The 21,959-nt window shown below is 48.8% G+C and overlaps 1 protein-coding gene across 6 annotated transcripts in view; it reads left to right on the forward strand.

Annotated features, from left to right (window-relative positions):
- Positions 1–21,959, forward strand: part of CPNE5 (copine 5) — a 90,940-nt gene that overhangs the window by 20,755 nt on the left and 48,226 nt on the right. For all 6 annotated transcript variants that reach the window (XR_008994487.1, XR_008994488.1, XM_057494351.1 and 3 more), the window contains 4 exons: positions 18,189–18,292; positions 19,746–19,785; positions 20,000–20,076; positions 21,889–21,948. Coding sequence is in view for 4 of the 6 variants with exons in the window: in XM_057494351.1 (XP_057350334.1) it covers positions 18,189–18,292; positions 19,746–19,785; positions 20,000–20,076; positions 21,889–21,948 (281 nt within the window). In the remaining 2 variants the exon portion in view is untranslated. The remainder of the gene's footprint in view (positions 1–18,188; positions 18,293–19,745; positions 19,786–19,999; positions 20,077–21,888; positions 21,949–21,959) is intronic.

Below are 21,959 nucleotides of genomic sequence, written 5' to 3' on the forward strand. Positions count from 1 at the left end.
ATCCACAATGTTCAGGGCCTTGCTAGTTACTCCCCCGTTTCAGTCACTATTTGCAGCAGGAAGCATTTATGAGGCGCCAGGCCCTGTACCAGGTGCAGAGATGGGGGAAGGGGGTGGCCAAAGGAACAGAGCTTCAGCAGAAGCACAAGCCGGAACTAGGGAGTGTGCAGCCTGGAAGGGGAGACACACATGAATGATCCTGACCGAGGACACGATGAGGAGCAATGAGAACAAGATGGGAGAGTTCAGAGGAGAGAAGGTGGCAGCCAGAATGCGATGTTTGGCTAAAGCACTTTGATAACTCATTGGATTTTTTTAAATGGAATTTGACTGAACACAAGCCATCTGGCTAAAGGGTGCCTGAGATGGAGCAGAGGAAAATGGGAGTCAGAAGGGATTTCCGGGATCATTTGGCTCAGCCTCATTCTGTAGAGAGGGGCACGACTGGCCTCAGGTATGGAATTAGGGCTCAAGACCCAGACAGTGGGAGTGTTCACTTAGAGGAGCCAGATTTCTGTGAAGCTGGGGGACACAGCTCGAGAGCCCCCCAGCAAACACGGCGCCGCAAGCAGAGGCAAAGAGGCGGGCCGGAAGAGCAGGTCTGTCCAGGTCCCTGGTAGTGGGGTATGTGATACTGTGTATAAAGAAGTGGGTGGAGTTTAGGGAAACCAAAGGGATAATGAATCACCAGGCTGGCAACAGTGGGAGTCATTACTACTCCAGGCTTGAGGAGGTAAGGGGAGAAGGTAGCTCCTGGGACAGCAAGAGGGCTTCCCAACAGGGGCAGGGGCCCTGGCGGAGGGACACAGTCAGTCCTGTGTGACGCAGTCACTCTCTTGTTACCTTCTGCTCTCCTGCCATGCCTCCCGCAGGTGGAACCCCAGTGGAAGACCTAGGGTGGGGGTTGTTGATGCAGTCCATATGGGTTAGCCTCCAGGCACAGCAGGGTGGGGAAGGGCTGGTAGTAGATCTGGAGGGGCAAGTGGGGCCCGTCCAGAACAGACAGCAGATGAATGAGCCTGGAGTTCAGGGTTTGAGGCTGGCAAGGTGCAGAACAGGCAACTGAAGGGAGTCATGGCTGTCAGGCTAGGACACCTGGGGTCAGAATCTCAGAGCTGGAGAGTCCCTAGTGTCTCTGGAGAGTCCCTGGAGGTCAAGGAGACTCCATTTACAAGAGACAAGCCCAGCCTTCAGAGGTGATGGTGGCAGAGCTCAGACACAGGGGTACCCTAGGACAGCAGACTGCGAGCTATTTCTGGAGAAAGGAAGATGCACTCGATCCTACTGAGGCCCTGCTTCATTGCCCGAGTCTCTGTGTGACTGGCAGAGGAAAGTATCAGGAATGGAGAATTTAAAGAAAAACCCAAATCCATCTCAATGGAACTGCTTTTGGGATGGAAGACTGCCTTGCAAGTAAACAGGAATCTCTCCACCTGCTAGGTCATGGCAAAACGTCTGTTAGAGGAATCTTAGCTGGGAGATGATCACCCCAAGCCTGGAAGGAGTCTGGTGCTGGCACAGCGGTTTCTCCAACCAAGGTCCAGGCCTAGGGTTTGCATAAGGGTGCAGAAGGATGAAAGCTGTCTTTGTGGCCCCTGGCTGCCAGATTTCAGCTGATTTTAACTGTTTGGGTCATTTTAATACCTTCTGAGAAAGCTCTATCTTCCCAGCACCTAAATCTTTCACCACGTTTTATAAAAGTTGACTCAAGATAGAATTTTAGCCCAGGAAATTGAGCACTGTTTGCATCAAGGCTTGCCAAGGCCTTCTGCATGTCCCAGGGAAGGCAGGATGGCAAGTTAGGAAGTCCCAGAAACAATCTCAGTGGGAGGAGGGGCATAATAAGGGAGTGCTTCTTGGTTCCCCATTTGTAAGGGAGATCATTGTCCCTCCCTAGCCAGGCAGCTGCCATGGCCAGTGGCACCTTGGAAAGGAGGAGGTAGGTATCATGGAATCTTAGGGTGTCCTGCTGATCAACCCACACCACCTGTAGGGCATATGGCTCCAGTCACCACATATACACATCCCTGTTGGAGTGCAGTCTATTTTTGAGCATCCTTGGCCCGCTGAATATTTGACATCAGCTGGGAATGACAGTTCTCTAAATATTCAGAATGATCTTCCTTGGAGCACCTTGATACATGCCTCCACATAACTGATTCAACGAGCATGTGTTGACACCTACTATGTATTAGGGGAGAATGCTGGGGACACAAAGAGGGACCAGACACTATCTATAACCAGAGGCACTCACTTTCAGTTCAGGACAGTAACAGAATAATGCTAATAGCAAGCACTTGTATAGCAGTAATGTGCCAGGCACAATTGTAATCATTTACATGTAGTAACTCATTTAATCTTCACTCTAACCCTGAGAAGGAGGGATGGTGATGGTGATGAATGGCTCCATTTCACAGAGGTGGAAATTGAATCACAGAGATTAAATGTGAAAGCAGTTTCTAGAACATGATGTTGTAAGAATTATAATAGAGTTATATGTAAAGGGCAAAATTCCACTCATTCCAAATTCTGCCCTCCTTAGATGTACGTTGAATTTCTCTTCCATGTGTTCTTTCTCACAATGGGGCTCTATTAGTCTGCTCTGGGGCAGACTTAGAATGTGACCATTTCTATCAGGAGTTCCTCTTTATAAAATCACTGTCCCTTGTCCCTTCACCAATCTGGTCATACTCAGTGGAACATGTGCCCGTTTATCAGTGTTCCTCCCAAAGTGTATGCTGCACTGTCCAAGATTATTCCCTGGTAACTCTGATTTTTTAAGATACTCAAAGAATCAACCAAGATGACAGGAAATCTGCTGTGTAATAATAGACAACCTTAGGCACTGAGTGCCTGCCTTCTGTCTGGCATCTCTTATTCATTCCCTAATCCTTATAACAGCTTTTCAGGCAGGTACAGATTATCCCCTGACAGTACTTACCCCAGGTAACACAGCGAGGAAACCAAAGTTCTCTCCCTGTTGAGCCACAGGGTTGGGGTGATGCCATGGGAAGTTCTTGGGAGTCAGACAGACCTGGGTTTGTGTCATACATGGTACTTAGAGCTGTGTGCTGGACACTTATTCTCTCTGAGCCTCAGTTTCCTCACACATAAAATGGTGAACTAACAATATTTACCTGCTGGACTGTCTAAAGATTAGAGATAGTAGAAGACAAGCTGGAGGAGCCAGGTAGACACTTGGTAAAAGATAGCTCCTGCTAACAGTATCACTGATGGGCTGTGTGTTAATAGTATCACCGACAGGCAACATACCATGCAGTTTATATGCTTTAGCTCAGGCAGGCCATTCTATAGGTAGTAGCGTGGAGGCCGAGAGAAGTGAATTGACCTGAGTAGGTCACCATGGTGTCCTCCAGGGTGCAAAGCTGTAGCAGGGAGGTCCCTGCCCTCAGAGACCTTATGGGGAGCTGGAGAGACCAGACACAGACATAGAAGGACTTAAAAGCCTCATTTTCTTCATCTGGATGAGGGTGTTGGAGCAGATCCTCTCAGAGGCCCCAAGTTCCAGGCTACAACGAGGCCAAGAGCCACCCCCTCAAGTAGTTTAGACAGGAATTCTCAGCACTTCACAGCAGGGAGAGATCCAGGAGAGCTGGGGAGGCTTCTTGGTGGAGGTGGCACCAGACCTGGGACTTGGAGGATGGTGGAAAGGGCCTTCCAGGAACAGGGCCTGACACGAGCAAGGCTGGAGGTGGGGATGCCCTGTGTGTCCATGAATGGGTGACTCAGTCTGACTGTGGCCCAGGGTGTGTTGGTGAGAGCTGAAGGATTACCTCAGGAAGGGTGTGCCGAGTCCCACTGGGAACCCTGCTGGGAATACAATGTCTTAGATTTACTCATGGTTTCCAGAGTCAGCCATCAGGGAATAAGCATCTACTGAGCACCTACTATATTCCATACACTGATCCAGGCTCAGAGTGGAGAACAAGACAGATGGAGTCTCTGCTCTGAAAAGGCTTTGTGTAATCAGCAAAGAAATTGGGTAATTTCAGGTGCTGATTGGTAAGTGCTGTGAGGAAAATAAAACAGAGTGGTGAGATAGTGGCCAGTGAGAGGGTGCTGCTGTAGTTGGGGTGGCCGAGGAGGGCCCTTCTGAGGATCTGGTGACACTGGAGTTGAGTCCTGAGTGTTGCCATGCATCCGTTGGGAGGGAGATGTTCCAGGCAGAGGGAAGAACAAGCTCAAAGGCCCCAAGGTTAGAACAAGATTACTGCACTTAAAGGGCAAAAAGAAGGCCAGTATAGTTTGAGTGTGTGAACATTGGAAACGGTGGACGATGTGGACAGAGGTTGGCAGGGACAGATACTGTAAGGCTTTGAAGGCTATGTAGGAGTCCAGACACTGCTCTAAGTGTGATGAGAAACTGAGGGTTTTGAGCAGTGGAGTGATACAGCCTAGTTTATGTTTCAGAAAGATAGCTTTGGCTACTGTGTGCAGTGGGTTGCAGGGGGAAGGCCAGGAGCAGAGACAATTTGCAGTCTTGTGGAGTTCCTGGGATGAGACAGTGGTGGGCAAGGGGAGTAGGGATCCAGTTTGTCCAATGGCCAAGAGTTTAAATATGAAATGAAATGACTCCCTGCCCACCAGGCTGTGAGCCCCATTTGGGATCCCTGACGACCAGTGTAGGGCCTGGCCCCAGTCATGCAGCATAGACCTTTATCAGAAGATTCAAGGTACTGAACAGATCGTTATTATCATTAAACCCCAAAGCAGGGGGCAAGCCTCTCTAGGAGTTGGACTCCAAGGTGAGTGTGGGGTTGGCTTTCTGGACTCTTCCCTTTCTGCAGAGAGACCTCAAGAAAGGTCCCTCTTGAGCCTTGGGTCCCTTGGGAAGCTTTTAGTGGTCTTTGCTCTTGTCGTACAGCTGACTTTTTCCTATCTGCCCATCAACAGGACCAGGCAGTCCAGGACTGAGCAGTCTAGGACCAAGCTCTAGCTTTGGGGACCAGATGGGTCATGGGCATCTGCTCACAGTCTTAGGTTTGGGGCTTCCAAACTTGGCTTTGGCACAGGAAGGCCCTGTCACAATGTGACACCTTCAAATCCTGATTCTGCCACTTCCCTTAACCTCTCTAAGCCTTAGTACTTTTTATCAGTAGAATGGGATTCTGATGTCTACTATTGGGCTGTAGTGGGGATTAAAGGACTGAATCACTCTGCATAGTGCCTGGCTGTGCTCAATACTTGTTATTATTATGCAAGAGCATCAGGCAAAACTGTGAGAAGGCTGTGTCCCCTGTCCTGCTTTCAATAGGAGGACAGCTGGCATTCCGACTGCCCCGTGTGGTGTCCACATCAGCAGCACCCTGTTTTTTTTTTCTTTTTCTTTTGGTATCATTAATGTGCAGTTACATGAGCAACATTATGGTTACTAGACTCCCCCCATTATCAAGTCCCCACCACATACCCCATTACAGTCACTGTCTATCAGCATAGTAAGATGCTATAGAGTCACTGCTTGTCTTCTCTGCACTATACTACCTTCCCCATGCCACCCCCACTACATTATGTGTGCTAATCGTAATGCCCCTTTTTCCCCTTATCGCTCCCTTCACACCCATTCTCCCCAGTCCCTTTCCGTTTGGTAACTGTTAGTCCATTCTTGGGTTCTGTGAGTCTGCTGCTGTTTTGTTCCTTTAGTTTTTGCTTTGTTCTTATACTCCACATGTGAGTGAAATCATTTGATACTTGTCTTTCTCTGCCTAGCTTATTTCACTGAGCATAATACCCTCTAGCTCCATCCACGTTGTTGCAAATAGTAGAATTTGTTTTCTTCTTATGGCTGAATAATATTCCATTGTGTTATGTACCACATCTTCTTGATCCATTCATCTACTGATGGGCACTTAGGTTGTTTCCATATCTTGGCTATTGTAAATAGTGCTGTGATAAACTTCGGGGTGCATATGTCTTTTTCAAACTGGACTCCTGCATTCTTAGGGTAAATTCCTAGGAGTGGAATTCCTGGGTCAAATGGTATTTCTACTTTGAGTTTTTTGAGGAACCTCCATACTACTTTCCACAATGGTTGAACTAATTTACATTCTCACCAGCAGTGTAGGCGGATTCGCCTTTCTCCACATCCTCGCCAACATTTGTCGTTTGTCTTTTGGATGGTGGCCATCCTAAGTGGTGTGAGGTGATATCTCATTGTGGTTTTAATTTGCATTTATGTGATGATTAGCAATGTAGAGCATCTTTTCATGTGTCTGTTGGCCATCTGAATTTCTTCTTTGGAGAACTGTCTGTTCAGCTCCTCTGCCCATTTTTAAATTGGATTATTTGCTTTTTGTTTGTTGAGGTGCGTGAGCTCTTTATGTATTTTGGATGTTAACCCCTTATCAGATATGTCATTTATGAATATATTCTCCCATACTGTATGATGGCTTTTTGTTCTACTGATGGTGTCCTTTGCTGTACAGAAGCTTTTTAGTTTGATATAGTCCCACTTGTTCATTTTTGCTTTTGTTTCCCTTGCCCGGGGAGATATGTTCATGAAGAAGTTGCTCATGTTTATGTCCAAGATATTTTTGCCTATGTTTTTTTCTAAGAGTTTTATGGTTTCATGACTTATGTTCATGTCTTTGATCCATTTTGAGTTTACTTTTGTGTATGGGGTTAGACAATAATCCAGTTTCATTCTCTTACATGTAGCTGTCCAGTTTTGCCAACACCATCTGTTGAAGAGGCTGTCATTTCCCCATTGTATGTCCATGGCTCCTTTATTGTATATTAATTGACCATATATGTTTGGGTTAATATCTGGACTTTCTATTCTGTTCCACTGGTCTATAGGTCTGTTCTTGTGCCAGTACCAAATTGTCTCAATTACTGTGGCTTTGTAGTAGAGCTTGAAGTTGGGAAGTGCGATCCCCCCTGCTTTATTCTTCCTTCTCAGGACTGCTTTGGCTATTCGGGGTCTTTTGTGGTTCCATATGAGCAGCACCCTGTTATCCCCCTTGGCCATCACCACACTCTAGAGAAGGAAGCAGAGGCACAGAGGGGTCCTTATTTCACCCGGCAAGTCAGCTAGAAAGTGGCAGACCTGAGGTGTGACAAAGTTCTGAGTGCAGATTCCTGCCTCTACCATCTGCCCAGGCCACAGAGCTTTTCTAGTTCCAGGGTTTGGCTGGGCCCCTGTGAATCTGTGTGTGACTCCTGTTGCACTTCCCCCATTCATTCAGAGGCATTTGTTTGTTCTGTATAATACCTCAGACAGGAGCCCAAGATTTTATTTAAAGAAAGGATTTTGCTCAGGTAAACCCTGAGGTTCTAGGCCCAGTCCCTTGGTGGCTGATAACTCTACTTACTCTTTGGTGTTAGCATCCAGGTGCACTTTACAGTTGTGGCTGAGCTGTTGAGAGCATGGGCTCCGAAGTCAAGGTGACTGGGTCCAAATCCAGGTCACCACATTCCCAGCTGGGGCTCTTGGGCAAGTGCTTAGGCTCAGGAGCCTGGTGTGCAGATTAGAGGAGCTAATTCACATAAAGTGCCTGGTGCTAGAAAATGCTCAATAATGGCTTTCCTGAGAGGCCCTAAGTGAGAAACCAGTGCTTTACCCAGAGGAAGGTACCACTGATGCTATCATTTCAGGCCATTTGATAGGAACTGCAGACATTCTGGGGCACGCTAGGGGAAAGTGCTTTTAGGGTGGGCCTTGCTCAGGCCCCTCCCTGCCTTGTGTTGGGCCAGATCCAAGGCTCAGCTGCACAGGCAGGACCAGGGCAGGGCTGGAGGCCAGCAGCTTGGCAGCCAGGCTCTTTGGGAAAAAGGCTATTCCCTCAGGAGCTAGGATGATTTAACAGATTTAGAACCTAAACTTTTTGTCAGGAAGTCTGCTGGTGTCTGGAGCCAGAGTGGGAACCTTTTCTGTCCAGCCTGAGTGTGGGGAAGGCCTTTGGAGCCTTGGACCTCCTCACTCACCTCTGCCCTTGATCACGTGGAAGCCTCAACAAGACAAACAGCAGTGTAGGAGGCCCCCAGGCTGCAGAAGTCATGGCTTGCTCTGTGAGACTTTAGGTGAGCCCCTTTGCTCTCTGCCTGGTTTCCCTCACTTTTAGGGAGGGAGTGGTCACAGAATCCTGGACCCCTCCAGTGAGAGAACCTGAGAGGACTTTCCAGACCCAAGATGGTGGCAGGCCTGGCATGGAACCAGGTCCTCTGTGCCCCTCCCCACATCCCAAGCCCTCCTAACCAGTGTCCAGATCTTGGGCCATTCTCCTCCGCAGCCCTGGGCACCCACCCAGGTCCCTGTGCTCAGAGCCCACCGCATTTCCTTTTCCTATTGCTGTTTGGATCAGATGGATTTCTAGCCTCTAACTTTAATCCCAGTGAACATGATTCATGAGGGGTCAGGGCTGGGCTCTGCAGCAAGGCTTTTAGAATCCCCAATTAAGAAGCCATCAATAATATATGAAAATTATAGGGTGCTCTGGCTCGTGAAGGGTGGGCAGCATCGAGGGAGAGAGAGGCCTGTCAGCTCCGGCCTCCTTCCGTCCTGGCCAGCACAGCCGCTGGGGCCTTGGCAGCAGAGGGAGGTCTCTGAAGCTTCATCCAGCTGTAATTTGTAAAAAGGCAAGAGCTGCTTAAGTCAGGGGCCATTAAGAATGTTCGGGCTTGCAGAGCCACCCACTCATTACTGAGGCAGGAGGCCGAGGTGAACAACATGAGACGCAGTGTCTCCGTCACTCCTGGGAGACTCGGCCCACCCTCCCCCACTACTGGGTGCCCCTGGGAGGTCCTTCTGGCCTCCTGGGGTGCCATTCCTTCATCTGTAAAATAGAGATGATAATAATAACATCTCCATGGGTCAGTGGGAGGGTTAAATGAGGTCATAGATGTGTGGAAGTGTTTTGAAGATAAGAAGTCATGATACAAAGCGGAAGGAGGAGGATTTGGTACAAGGAAGAAGCCTGAGGGGGGGGGCAGTGACAAGCTTTTGGGAGAACAGGGCACTGCTCAGGGCCAGAGCCACCTGCCCTGGGCTCCTGTCATGGCCCCTCTAGCCATGTGACCTCTACTGGTGTCACCTAATTAGCCATGTCAGAGCACCCCATCCCCCTTCCTGCCTCTCTTTTCTCACTGGTTGAGAGAATCGGGTTCCTCCCTGCTTTAAATGTTGAAGTTCTAGGCCAACTTGTTAACCAAGAAATGTTTATGGAAATCACAGGAGGGACCAGGACTGTGCGTGCGTGTGTGTGTGTAGAGGTTGGAGGTAGGAGTGGAGGGTAAGCAGAGGTGCAGGTAAGGGGACTCACCTGTGTCATCTGGCCCATGGAGCCACCTAGACCCTCAGGAAAAATAAACAAGGTGGAAGGGACAGTAAATGAAGTTCAGAGGTTTGGCTGGAGTGGGAAAACAACAGGAGTAAAGACTGGATAGGAGTAGTCCTAGCCTCTTTCACAGTATTAACCTCTAATTGGTTAGTGACTATAACAATAACTTACTGATTTAGAGCCAGACTGCCTGGGTTTGAATCCTGTTCCTGCCACCTACTAGCTGTCTGACCTTGGGCAAACCACTCAAACTCTCTGAGCCTTATTTAGTTAACTTACCTATAAAGGGGGGTAATAATAGTACTGCCTCATAAGGTTGTTATGAAGATTAAATGAGTTAATATGTTGTCTTGCCAATGGGTTTCAGCCCCGGGCAAGTTCACTATGGATTCAGTGTGACCAAAGAAACGACAGTAGAACATTCTTGGGATGAAAGGGTTATACCCAACTTTATTGCCATGGAGGCAGTTCAGTTGCTACAATCTCGTCCACTCAGAGCAAGTCTGCATGCAGCAAGCCCGTCTCTGCCTCTGGGCCTCTCTGCCTGCACGGCCAATCTCTGGGCCTCTGTCCTCGGTGCTGCCACCACCCCAGCCTCTGCTCTGCTCTCCTGCAGCCTTGCAGCCATGCCACCCTGTTGCCCAGAGCACTGGGCCAGGCTCTTTATATAGAGTGAATAACGACGCATTGCCCACATGTGTGTAGTGAGCTAGCCAACCAGAGCCAGGTAAGAATCCTGGCTATAGGAACCTTCACTTTATTCACGTGTGTGTAGTGTTTGGAGGACAGTAGAGCTCCGTGAGGGGTATTATCAGTCTCAAAGACCCCCAGGCAGCAGATGCTCCATGCAGTGCTTTGTGCATATTCCCTTCCATCCTGCCCTTGGAGAGGAATGATTTGCTGGGTTTCAGTGCTGGGAAAATGCCCCCTCTGAAGAGCTACCCAGGTTGTTCACATGTATTTAATAAGCAACAGAACCCTGGCCCACACTGGCTTTGGACCCAATGCCCCCAGCCATGGGCTTTTGCACGGTGTTGACCTGGATGTTGAGATGTCCACGAGCTGCTTGCCAGCACTGTCCCGAGTAGGTGGGCTGGGAGGAAGGAGAGGCCCAGATTTTTAAAAATTTTTAATTGTTATTGACATACACTGTGTCAGTTTCAGGTATACAGCATGATTGGACAATGCTCACCACAAGAAGTGCCACCATATAAAGTTACCACAATATAATTGACTATATTCCCTATGCTGCACTGTTCATCCATTTCATTCATCAATACAATGAATGAAACTTTTCATTTTATTCATTAAATAATTAATGATTTATTTATTCTCTCGTTGGAAGTTTGTACCTCTTTATCCCCTTCACCTATCTCAGCCATCCCCCTACAGATTTTAGAAATCTAAAGGTAACAGAGAGAGCCTCTTCCCAGGCTGCCTTGCTCAGCACCCCCTAACCAGGGAGTCAGTGCCTCTGAGCAAGGCTGAGCTGGCGTGGGACCCCTTTCCCTCCTCACCATCACTAAGCAGCCTCCTTGCCCAAGGGCTCCCTCCTGCCTTCCCTCTCCAGCTGGCGGCCAGAGTAGATTTTTTTCTCCAGGCCTGGATGTCTAAGCAAACCTTACACATTTATTGCCTTTTTTCTAACTGAGGTCTGGGCACTGTGGGAGCTAGGTGTTGTGGGGAGCCCACGGAGAGGGCAGAGCCTGAAACTTAGCAGAGTAGCTGGTTTAGAAAAGCAAAGGGGCAACCCTACATTTCCCCCTCAGCCTGGCCAGTGGGTAGAAGATGTCCGAATTCATTCAGAGTTGGGGCCTCAAGAGGCCCCCTTTAGACAGAGGACAGAAACCTTCTCAGGCATGGAAGGTGAGAAGGAAAGTTAGCAGTTAGGGCCAGGAACATCTTGGAGACAAGGCTGAGACTTGGGAGATGCACATTTCCTGGGTGGTTGGGCCAGGGTTTTGGATTTAGAAAGGACCAGAATGTGGAATCACTAATTTACAAGAATGTTTTTATGTACCAGGCCACCCGCTAAGTATGTTACATAAATCTAATCATTTAAGCCCCCAGAGACCCTATAATGTGTGATAAATTGCCATTCCCATTTTACAGAAAAGGAAACTCAAACACAGAAAAGTAAAGGGATTTGCCCAGGTCACTTAGCCAGTGAGTAGCAATGCCAAATTTGAACCCAAGACTCTGCTTTATTAACTATAGTTAGTTTACTGCTTTATGTGGGAAATCCTAAGATCTGTCTTCAGAGGCAGAACCATCGTTCTTAAAGATTTCTGAACACATGCTTCCATTTGAGAAACTGACGAAAACCGTGGCTCCTCACCCCAGAAAACGCAGACATGTATAGACAGACATTTGGTGTCATCAGCCTATTTAGAGTTGGTTAAGAACCTCAAACCCTGACCCTAATCTGTAACTTGCTCTTCCTTACCTGGGCCTCACTCTGACACCTGGGTGGATGGGGCCAAGATGGCCACTTTCTACAAAGTGGAGGAGGCTGGGATGGAAGCCCTGGTCCTGGAGAGTCCCCAGTGAGACCCTTAGGGACCCTTAGGTGGGACAGCTCAGCTGACATCCTGCATCCCAGAGGGCTGGCATGGGACATGGGGTGTCACGTACTATACTGGTGACATGAAATGGCACACAGTGTCTGAGTAGAATGGAGAAAGGATGGGGACTGTTCTTGGTTTATGTTCAATTGAGTTGGAAATTGCATGTGTGTCAATGTGTTTTTGAGAAAGTCAGGGTCCCAGCAGGAAAGAGAATTCTACTCAGTTGTTTAACTAAAGAGATTCAGTGGATTTCTTTGAAAGGTATGGGTGAGGTCCAGGAAACCCCCAAGAGACACAGCCCCTAGGGCCCAGCAACAGCTGGGAGCTCTTCCCTCCAATGTGTGCAGGGACAGTGTCGGGGGGACGATGGCTATGAGTGAGACGTGAAGGTGGTCCTGGGGGGAACAGCCCCTCCCAGCACCATGGTGCTGAGCTGGGCCAAGCTGGGAAGAAATACACCTACTTCTCTCTCCTCCTGCCTCCCATTGGCAGTGCCTCCCATTGGCCAAACCCAACTGGAACCCATAGGGCAAGGGAACCCCCAAAAGGGAATGATCTCCTTATAAGTTAAGCAAGACTAAGAAGGAACTGGGTAGGGTGGGGACAGCAGTGGGGGGCTCTCCAACACAGAGAAGCCTCCAATCAGTCCAGGCCTAATAGCCAGCCCCCTGCCTAAGTCAGGAGGCCTAAGTCTTGACAGAGACTCACCCATTACAGACTCATAGTTGTATGTGGAGCAGGAATACCTTATTTGCCTGACCTGACTCTCAATCCCAGCCCTGCAGCGGCTGGTCCAGGGCAGTTTGACAGGACAGGGGCCCACCCGCCCTCATTTGTGTGTGTATCAGAGCCCTTGGAAGCCGTTTAATTTAGTCCTCAAAGAAGTTTCACATCTTCCTCCCCTTTGAGGGTCTCATTGGAACTGATGATATGTAATTAATGCTGCTTAATTGATGTTCTTGGGGCTTAGTCATAGGTTTTAGGAGCCCTTGGGAGCATCTTTTGTGGCATGTCAGGAGCTTTTCCCACAGGGTTTTCTTGGCAGGGACAAGAAGTGAGCTTTTCAGAGGGTTAATACCCTAGTTTCCAGGTTTCTTTCTCATTGTACTTTTTCTTTCTTTCTTTTCCCCCTACCCTCCACTTCCCTCACCAGGCTGTCCCAGCCTCCAGGCCAGGGAGATTCCCCTCCCCTCCCTGCTTTCTCAGCCTCCCCCCAATTTCACACCATGGTCTACCTAGTCCACACTTGCCCACCTACCCAATAGTTCTCTAGGGCTCTGAGTCCGAATCACTTGGTTAAATGAAGATTACGGGGCTAACCTTGAGCTGTTGATCGGAGAATACCTGTGCCCACCTGCATTTGGTGGCCTGTGCCCCAGACTGTGAGCATTGTGAGCCCACCACCATCCTCAGAGCCTGAAGTGTGAGCAGAGGGGTTGGCAGTGGACCAGCACGAGGGACAGGCACTTCCAGGGAGCTGGGTGTTCAGGGCTGGCTGAGCTCCGGATTATGGGTGATGAGGGGTTAACCATCCTCCCCTTCTTCCCCGAGCAGGATTTGCCTCACCGCAGTCAGATTGCTTGCCTTCCTGTGCTTCCCACTGCTCCATGCTGATACCTCATCTCTCCAAGTCCCTTCCGGCATGAAAACTATAATTCTATGTAAAACGAAATACAGCCAAATTGATTTCTTTTTAACAACAGTTCAGTTGTGTTCCTGCCATCATTAATAGGGGTGTAAATTGGACCTGACAGGAACCTGGTGGCTTCTTGGATTTTTAAAGTCCACGTTTTCACATTTTTTTCCTTTGTTATTAACCCAAGTAATGAAGGCTATAAAACATCTTTAGTAAGTCCCTGGGTTGTAGATTTCGCAGTTATTTGTAATATACATATGTTAATAACCCTGTGTCCTGGTAATTCATCACTGCCCAGCCTGGCTCTCTTTCCCCCTCTCTTGCTGTAGGTGAGATTCTGGGGGCCCCTGGAGTTTCTCTCCCTCTCTTGTTTCCAGGGGAACTCTGTTTTCTTTTCTGGCAGAGATCAATCTCTCGGGAATTCCCCTCTATTGAAGCTTCGAGTGCCATTTTAAAAGCAGCGCTGTCGTCTTCCCTAATGGGTGTTTTCCTTGAAATCTCTGCCAGGAATGGGGTGGGGACAGAGGCCACACAAAGGAATGCTTGCTCCTTCTGGACTGGGGTTATTAAAGTCCTACCAGAAGGTTTTTTTTAAGGTGTTTGAGGGAGGAGGGCACTGTACTGAGAAGATAGGGTGCTTCCTTAACAGAGGATTCTCTTGATCCTGGGTGTCTACCCAGAATATTCTCCAGAAAAGCCATTAGGAGAAATTTTCTTTTTGCCTGAAGACAGGAGGTATTAAGAATTAGAAAGAATGGAAGAAGAAAATGCAGGAACTCTTCTGGAACAAGAATTATACATTATAAAATTGTTATTAAATTTATAGGGTGGGGCAGGAATCCAGTCTTATTCAACTCAGTGTCCTCCCTATTGCCTTGTGCACAGTGGGCGTCTATAAATGCTTGTGAAGTAATCCTCATCTTTATTTAATTTTCATAATGCTTGAGGAACCCTGACCGATGAAGTAAAAACACAATGGGCTTTGGCGTTAGGCACACCTGGGTTTAGATCCCAGCTCTGCCTAGCTGTATGACCTTAAACAAGTTACTTAACCTCTCTGATTCTCAATTTCCTTACTTGTAAAATGGGTAATAACTCAAAAGCTTTTTGTGAGAATCCAGTGAGATAATAAAGCACTCGATCTATTGAACATTCAACAGGAGCTCAGTAAATGTTAGTTATCTTCCATCCCCCATCAGTGGAGCTGCACATTAGAATCATCTAGAAAACTTTTAAAAAACAGTTGTTCAGGCCTCACCCATTGAGGTCTAGATTTAATTGGTCTGTAGTGGGGTATGGGTATTTTTAAAAGCTGTTGAAGGGTATACTTTTTTAAAATTAAAATCATGGCTCCCATTCAAATATAAAATGAATGTGTGGCAAAGATTTATTTAACTCATTGATGAAGGGATTAGTAGAATGTTACAACCGGTTCAGATGATTCAAACAACACACATATGTGGGCAATAAGGAATGTTGAGATGAATTTATAAATAGATGTGAAATTGGTCATTAACCATAGGATAATAATCAAATAATTGCATTACACTGAATGAAATTCATTTAGATTTCTCTGGATAAGAATCATTCGCATTACTTTATGCTTTCTACAATTACAGAGTTGTAAAGTAGCCCAATGACAATGAAAGGTGCAGATCCTGGACTACTATGAAAGAGGACACAGTAATCTGCTTTTTGTGCATTTCAGTAACTTTCACACTTCCCTGATGATTCTACTCTGCAGCCATGGAGAGGACCCTGCTGTAGACCTTTGTATGTAGCTCTGTTAGCACTGTTTTCATACTACACTGTAGTTTTTGTATATGGTAGAAAAGTCCATAAGTAAAGGGTTCATGTTCTATTTATGTTTGTAGCTCAGTACCCAGCACACCCCCAGGTCTATAATAAGTGCTTAAAAACTGTAGAATTAATAATTGAATTGAATTGGATGGTAATCTAAAAAGGAAGCAGGACAAGTAGTAGTATTCTCCATCTTCTGATGAGGAAACAGACTTTGATCAAGTCACCCAATTAGCTTGTGATGAAGTTGGGACTCAAACCCACTCATCTACTTCCTCATTCAACCTTACTTCATTCAACAATTCCCGAGTACCTACTGTGTATACCAGTCACTGGGAGCAGAGAACTTCTGCTGTCCTTGCCTTTGGGGCCTTAATGCAGTGTGTATTGTGGCTTAGAGGGCTTGGACCAGAGAGCCTAGGTTGTGACTTGAAGTCAGCAAGGAGTAGCTGTGTGCCCCCGGACAAGTTACTTAGCCTTTCTGTGCTTTCGTTTTCTCATTTATGAAAGGGAAGCCTACCATAAAAGGATGAAATACAATGATGCAGCACAAAATGTTTAACACAGTTCCTGGTGGTATAATCATGTACGCCTGGGAGCATCTGACACTGTTAAGCAGTGTCGGGTCCTGGGCTGCAAGGATGAGGGGAACTTGGATGTTCCTGCTGCTTGAGAAGCTCAGCCTAGTGGGTTGAAAGAGCCTCATCGGTAGATCATTATCAGGGTATGTGACAAGTGCAGTGATGGTGTGAGGAGGATTGTGGGAGCACAGGGGAGGGGCTTCAAGTTGGAGGGCAGGACTCCTGGGGAGCTGAGTTGTCAAGTGTTAGAAATAGGCCCACTTGGGGGATCCGCTAGCAGGCTGCTGTTGAGGTGAGAGGCCTGGCCCAGGCCATGGCAGAGGAGGTGGGGACAGGAGAGAGGTTTAGCTGATGGAAGGGACAGGAATAAGAGGTTGATTAGATGAGGGGGTGTGGGCAAGAAGGTGCCAAATCTAGTGCTCCTGGATGACCCTCCCACACTGCCTTGGGTAGGAGGTTCTCTTGGCAGGTTTCTAACTGAATTCAGGGTAGAAATTAGTGCTAGGTAAAGTCCCAGATAACCAGGGCCTTACCTACTACACAGGACAGGAGGCCATGTCCTGGCATTTTTCTGGGAGGACTAATAGGTGGGATTGATTTTTTATTTTGACAATTACTGCCCAAGTCAAAAAAATGTTTATTTGTAAGAAAGATGAACAACCTATTTAAGGTATTTATTACTCATCTGCCTATCGTGATTACTCTGCAGAATATCAGGTCCTCACTTCACAGAGCTTACAGTACTGTGCTTTTATACATGATCTTTTAGTCCCTGTCCCTTTTTTAAAACAAAATCTCACTAAAAATATCCCATATGTTGAACACATGTAGAAGAGAGCTGCTTGGATGGAATCAATGGCCTGGAGCCGTGCCCACACTGCCCTCCTCTGGGACAACCCCGGGGAACTCAGAGCCCTGTATACTACAGTCTAGCCAAGTAGTTGTCAAAGGGAGGTTCGCGTACCAGCAGGGTCAGCTTTGCCTGGATTTTTTAGAAATGCAGATTCTCAGGCCTCACCCTGAACCTATGGAATCAGAATCTCTGGGAGTGAGGCTTACAATCTGTCTTTTATACAAACCCTCCCAGTGATTCTGATGCCCAGAAATGGGGAGTGATTGCCTTTAAGTCATTTGGGGAGTTTAATGGGATTCAATAATTGAGTGTGCAATGTGTGCAAATTCTGGAGGTATTTGCTACAGGAGATACAAAGAAAGTTCAGTTTCTTGTATTAGTTATCTATTGCTGAGTAACAAATTAGCCTAGAATTTAGCCACTTAAACAACAGGGTCATGAATCTGGTACAGGTTTGTGGGGTCTTCTGCCTCAGGGTCTGACCAGGCTGCGGTCGAGGTGTTAGCCAGGGCCTCAGTCATCTCAAGGTTTGGCTGGGGCAGGATTGAGTTCCAAGTTTACTCTAAGTGGTTGTTGGTAGGATTCAGATTCTTGGGGAAGGAGGGTTGGCTGACAGCTTTGGTTCCTCCCTGGCCATTGGCCTGAGGCTGCCCTCAGTTCCTTGCCACATGGGCCTCTCCATAGGGCAGTTGTCTTCCTCAAAGTGAGCAAGAGAGAGAGAACAAGAAAGGGTGGCCAGAATGAGAGAAGTCATAGTCATTTATAACATAATTTGGAAGTGACTTGTGTTCTGTTCTGCTCATTGGAAGTGAGTCACTAGGTCCAGCCCACATTCAAGAGGAGAGGATTACACAAGGGCATGAATACCTGAGGTGGGGATTTTAAAAGATTCTACAATCCCTGTCTCTGCCCTTGCATTTACAATTGGGGGCATCAAATAAATACACTGTGGAATCAGTCAGAAGGACAGTGGTCATAAGGTGGACATAAGGTCAATGGCGATTCAGAGAGAAGTATGACTCTCTGGTTGGAGGAATCAGGAAGGCTTCCTGGAGGAAGCAGCATTAACAGCAGACCTTGAAGGAAAGGAGGACATGCCACTGGTCAGGAAGGAAGGAAGCCAGATAGAAGACATAGTGTAGCAAAGGCAGTAAAGTGGGAAAATGAAGGGCCTGCTCAGGTATCCAGGTATCAAAACCACCCAATGTGTGTGGAGCCTAGCTAGAGATAGGAAGAATAGAGCAGAGGATGTAGAGGGGGGAGCCGTTACATGGAGAGTTTCCCCTGTCAGACAAGAGGAGCTCTCACCTTGACTGGGGTTAAGGGCTGGGGTCCAGGAGCCAGGAGAGGCATGGCTCCCATTACTACCAGGGCCGGGCCTGAGGGGCTCCCAGTCCAGTGCTCTCCCTGCCCCACCAGCCTGGCCCTGAGGTCCACGTTCTGTCTCTCTTGCAGTTTGGACGCACTGAAGTCATCGACAACACACTCAATCCCGACTTTGTGCGAAAATTCATTGTGGATTACTTTTTTGAGGAGAAGCAGAACCTCCGTTTCGACCTGTAAGTGGAAAATGGTGCTGAAGAACCACTGGTGGGAGGTGGTGCTTCAGGACCTGTGGTTGGGGCAGGAGTCTCCCTTACCAGGGAAAGTGGAGGGAGCTGTGGTATTAGAGGGCGCCCAGGGTGGGCCTGGGATGAAAGGGACAGCTGAAATCCAGCCCCGCCTTCAGGAGGTGGGAAGGAGGTGGGGACAGGGAATAACACCTCTCTTATCTCTCTGGGGTAAGTGTGGGAGGGCCCTGAGCAAGCTGCCTGATTCTGGGGCTGGTTAAGAAAAGATCTTGGGGCAACTCTCACTCTACTTCTGGGGAGCCCATTTCTCCCCAGGTGACTAGGAGGTCCCCACTGACAAAGCTTGTTGTGGGAAAGCCCTTCCAGCCTCTGCTCCCACAGAGGTAACCCTGCTGGCTGACAGGCTCAAGGCATCTGCATGTTCACCGCAAAGATGCACAGTGCCCCTCTCCTGAGGTTAAAGATGATGGGGGGAGGTTCAGATGATGGTGAACAGGTGGGGGGGTTGTTTTGTTGTTGTTAAAGGGTGGGGGATGGTCAGAAGGGACTGTCCTAGAGAACTGTGAATAGCATGGGAAAAGGGGGGCTTGGGGCCTAAGGGAGCAAAGGGAAGAATGCAGTGGAAGGAAGTGGGTCTGGAGGGTATGATGGGGCCTTGAGGCTGAGGACAGACAGGGCTCCTACTGTGGAGAGGTCCCCCGGAGACTGCTAGAGAAAGTGCTCAGGGCAGGGGCAGGTCTGAAAATGACTGCCCCTCAGCAGGAGTCATCAGCCCCTAGAATGGCTGTTGGGCTGCAGTGAGGCCAGGTCGGTGTGAGTGAGGGGGACTCTGGAAGAGGGGCTGTGGGTGAGTCTCCAGGTGAGCAAGCTCCAGGTGAAGGGAGGTGCCTAGCTGCAGGGTAGCCTGCCTGCAGCTGGCTGAGGTGAAGGTGTTCCCTCCTTGAGTGACTAGGCTCAAGGGCAGGTCCAGCGGGCCTGGTGAGGGGAAACAGTCAGGCAGGGAAGGTCAAAGGAAAGGTCTTGAGCTCCAAGGGCAGCCAAGCCTCCCCTGGGAAGATGGGAGAACAGGCAGTGAAGGATAGGGGGGCTCAGCCCCCTGTGAACCAGCCAGCAGGGCAGAGCAAGTTTATTTTTTCAATTTTTAATGAGGTATAACATGTATATATAGTGAAGCGAACAAATTTCAAGAGCTCACCCCACGATGCATTTTTGCACCTGTTTACATCCATGTGGTGTTGCCCAAATCAACAGAGACAGAACCCCAAATCAAGAGTCCTGCACCCCTGAAGCCTCCCATTTATGCCTCCCAGCCATCACTCCCAAATATCCATTATGTTGGAGCCTGTTTTCAGGGAGCCGGGGTCCTGACCCATCTCAAGGACCCAGGCAGGTGTGGGCAGGGTGCCCCAGCTGCCTTCACTTCTCTCTGTGTTCCCTGCAGATATGACGTTGACTCGAAGAGCCCTGATTTATCCAAACACGTGAGTTCTGCCCATGGCTGCCCAGCAATCTCAAAGTGTCTTAAATGCCAAACTATGAGTCGGCCTCAGGCTTTACTGTGACACAGAGTGTGTGTCTGATGCTGCACCCTGTCATTTCAGGACCCTCATGCTTCTTGGGGTGGGGTGATGGAGGCAGTGGGTGGCTGTGAGCAGAGTGGGTGACACTTGTCTTTTCTGTACCCTGGATGTGCAGGATTTCCTGGGCCAGGCCTTCTGCACCCTTGGAGAGATTGTGGGGTCCTCCGGGAGCCGTCTGCAAAAGCCCCTCACGTAAGTGGAGAGGGCAGTGGACCTGTCTGGGTTGCTGCCCCAGTGATGGGCCAACTTCCTGGCCACCCCTGCTGAGGGCTGGCTCAGGGTAGGGGCAAAGCAGCCAGCCAGTCAGATGGATGATTAGAAATAAGGAGATCCCGTGGGCTTTGCTCTTGCAGGGCTTTTAACCCAGGTCTTTGGGAGGGACCCCGGCTCAGTTATTAGAGCCCCATATTCCTAGGATGGCCCTGATATACTATCTAGTCCCCTCCTACTACCCACCCCTATCATTATATAGAAGAAACTGAAGCCTGGAGAGGGGAAGAGATTTGCCTAAGGCCACACGGTTAGGAAGTGGAAGAGCCGGATTTAACCCAGAGTTCTACTTCCACAGCATAGTCCTCAGATAGTCACACCTTACTGTGGGCTGGAGCTGGGTATGGTGAGGCCTTCCGCATCTCGCTCTGCTTCGGACATTCTGCATTCTGGGGCCGTAAGTGCTTTTAGAGGAAAGTTATTCCTCTGAGCAGGCTCTGTGATGAGGAATCCCAAGGCTTCTCACAGGGAGCCTGAGGGTGGCTTCAGGGACCAGCCAGGGCTGGCCACCTGGTGGGGGTGACCTTGCTTGCCCCTGTTTCTCAGGAAGCCCCAGGAGCAGGGCCCACGCAAGAGAGGCTGGCAGACTAGGGCAAGCATGCAGGTTACAGGGCAGGGTAGTCAGGAAAGGGGGATCAGGCTGGGCTGGGCATCAGCCCCACCCACCGCTTCTGCCAGGTTCACCCTCGATGCTGTCCCCTCACCGTGATCGGTAACTGCAGGGTGTGTTGTGTGAGTGTGTGTGTATGTGTATGTGTGGTGAGGGGACCTCTTTTCCAGGCCCTTGCCTCTGGCCCCCAGTGACTGTGTAGTAACCTTAGGGCCCCCAGAAAGGCTTCCCATCCTCCAAAGAGGTCTCCTCCTCCGGGTTCATAGAAAATAATGATAATAGCTGTCATTTATTAAGAAGAGGGAGCAAATCCAGGTTTTGGGGGTCTCTGAAGCTTATAGAATTCAGGGTCTCAGGAGTGAGTGTGTATCTGCCCCTTTCAGCTTCAATGCCCACAAGCCATTTGGGTGTGTTTACTGCCTACTGTCGCCTGGTCCTCCCTTGATGCAGGGACACCCCTTCTGGGGGAACTGAGGAAAGCTTCAGGTAGGAGATGGTGAATGAGCTGAGCCTTACAGGGAGAGCAGGATCTAAAAATGTCAAGGTTTTGGGGGCTGTCGGATGTTCTGGTGAAGGATGGGGATCTTCTCCCCTCACTGAAGTTTTCATGTGTATAAGTCTAGTTTACCTGGCTAGACCTACAAACAGCTCCCTTTGCCTGGGCATCTATCCTGGGCCAGACAAGTGTTTGCTTCCGTGATCTCACAGTTCTCTGAGCCATCTCCCCATTTCACAGCCTACACCCTGAGGCTCAGAGACAGAGCAGACATGAGCATCACCTGGGAGCTTGTTAAATAGACTTCCCCCGTGCCCACCAGAACTTCTGACCCAGGAGGTCCAGGATGGGGCCTGAGAGTTTGCACTTCTAACACATTCCCAGGGGACACTAACACAGCTGGTCGGGGGACCATGCTTGGAGAACCCCAGAGCTAGAGTTGCCCAACGCTTCACAACAAGGTTTGGGAAGAAACCCTCTTCTTCCCCCAGACTGGCTTTTAGTCCTATTTTGATGTTTGATCTGGAACAGAAACCTGTCTCCAAGAATCTGGAAGCCGAGTGCTCTGGCCTCTCAGGACAGGGTACTCAGCTCATGACATGCTCTTTCTCTTCTTCTCTCTCCCCAGGATAGGAGCGTTCAGCCTGAATTCCAGGACAGGCAAACCCATGCCAGCTGTGTCCAATGGGTAGGTCACCA

Source organism: Manis pentadactyla, chromosome 16 (genome assembly GCF_030020395.1).
Source record: "Manis pentadactyla isolate mManPen7 chromosome 16, mManPen7.hap1, whole genome shotgun sequence".
In the NCBI taxonomy this organism is placed as follows: Eukaryota; Metazoa; Chordata; class Mammalia; order Pholidota; family Manidae; genus Manis; species Manis pentadactyla.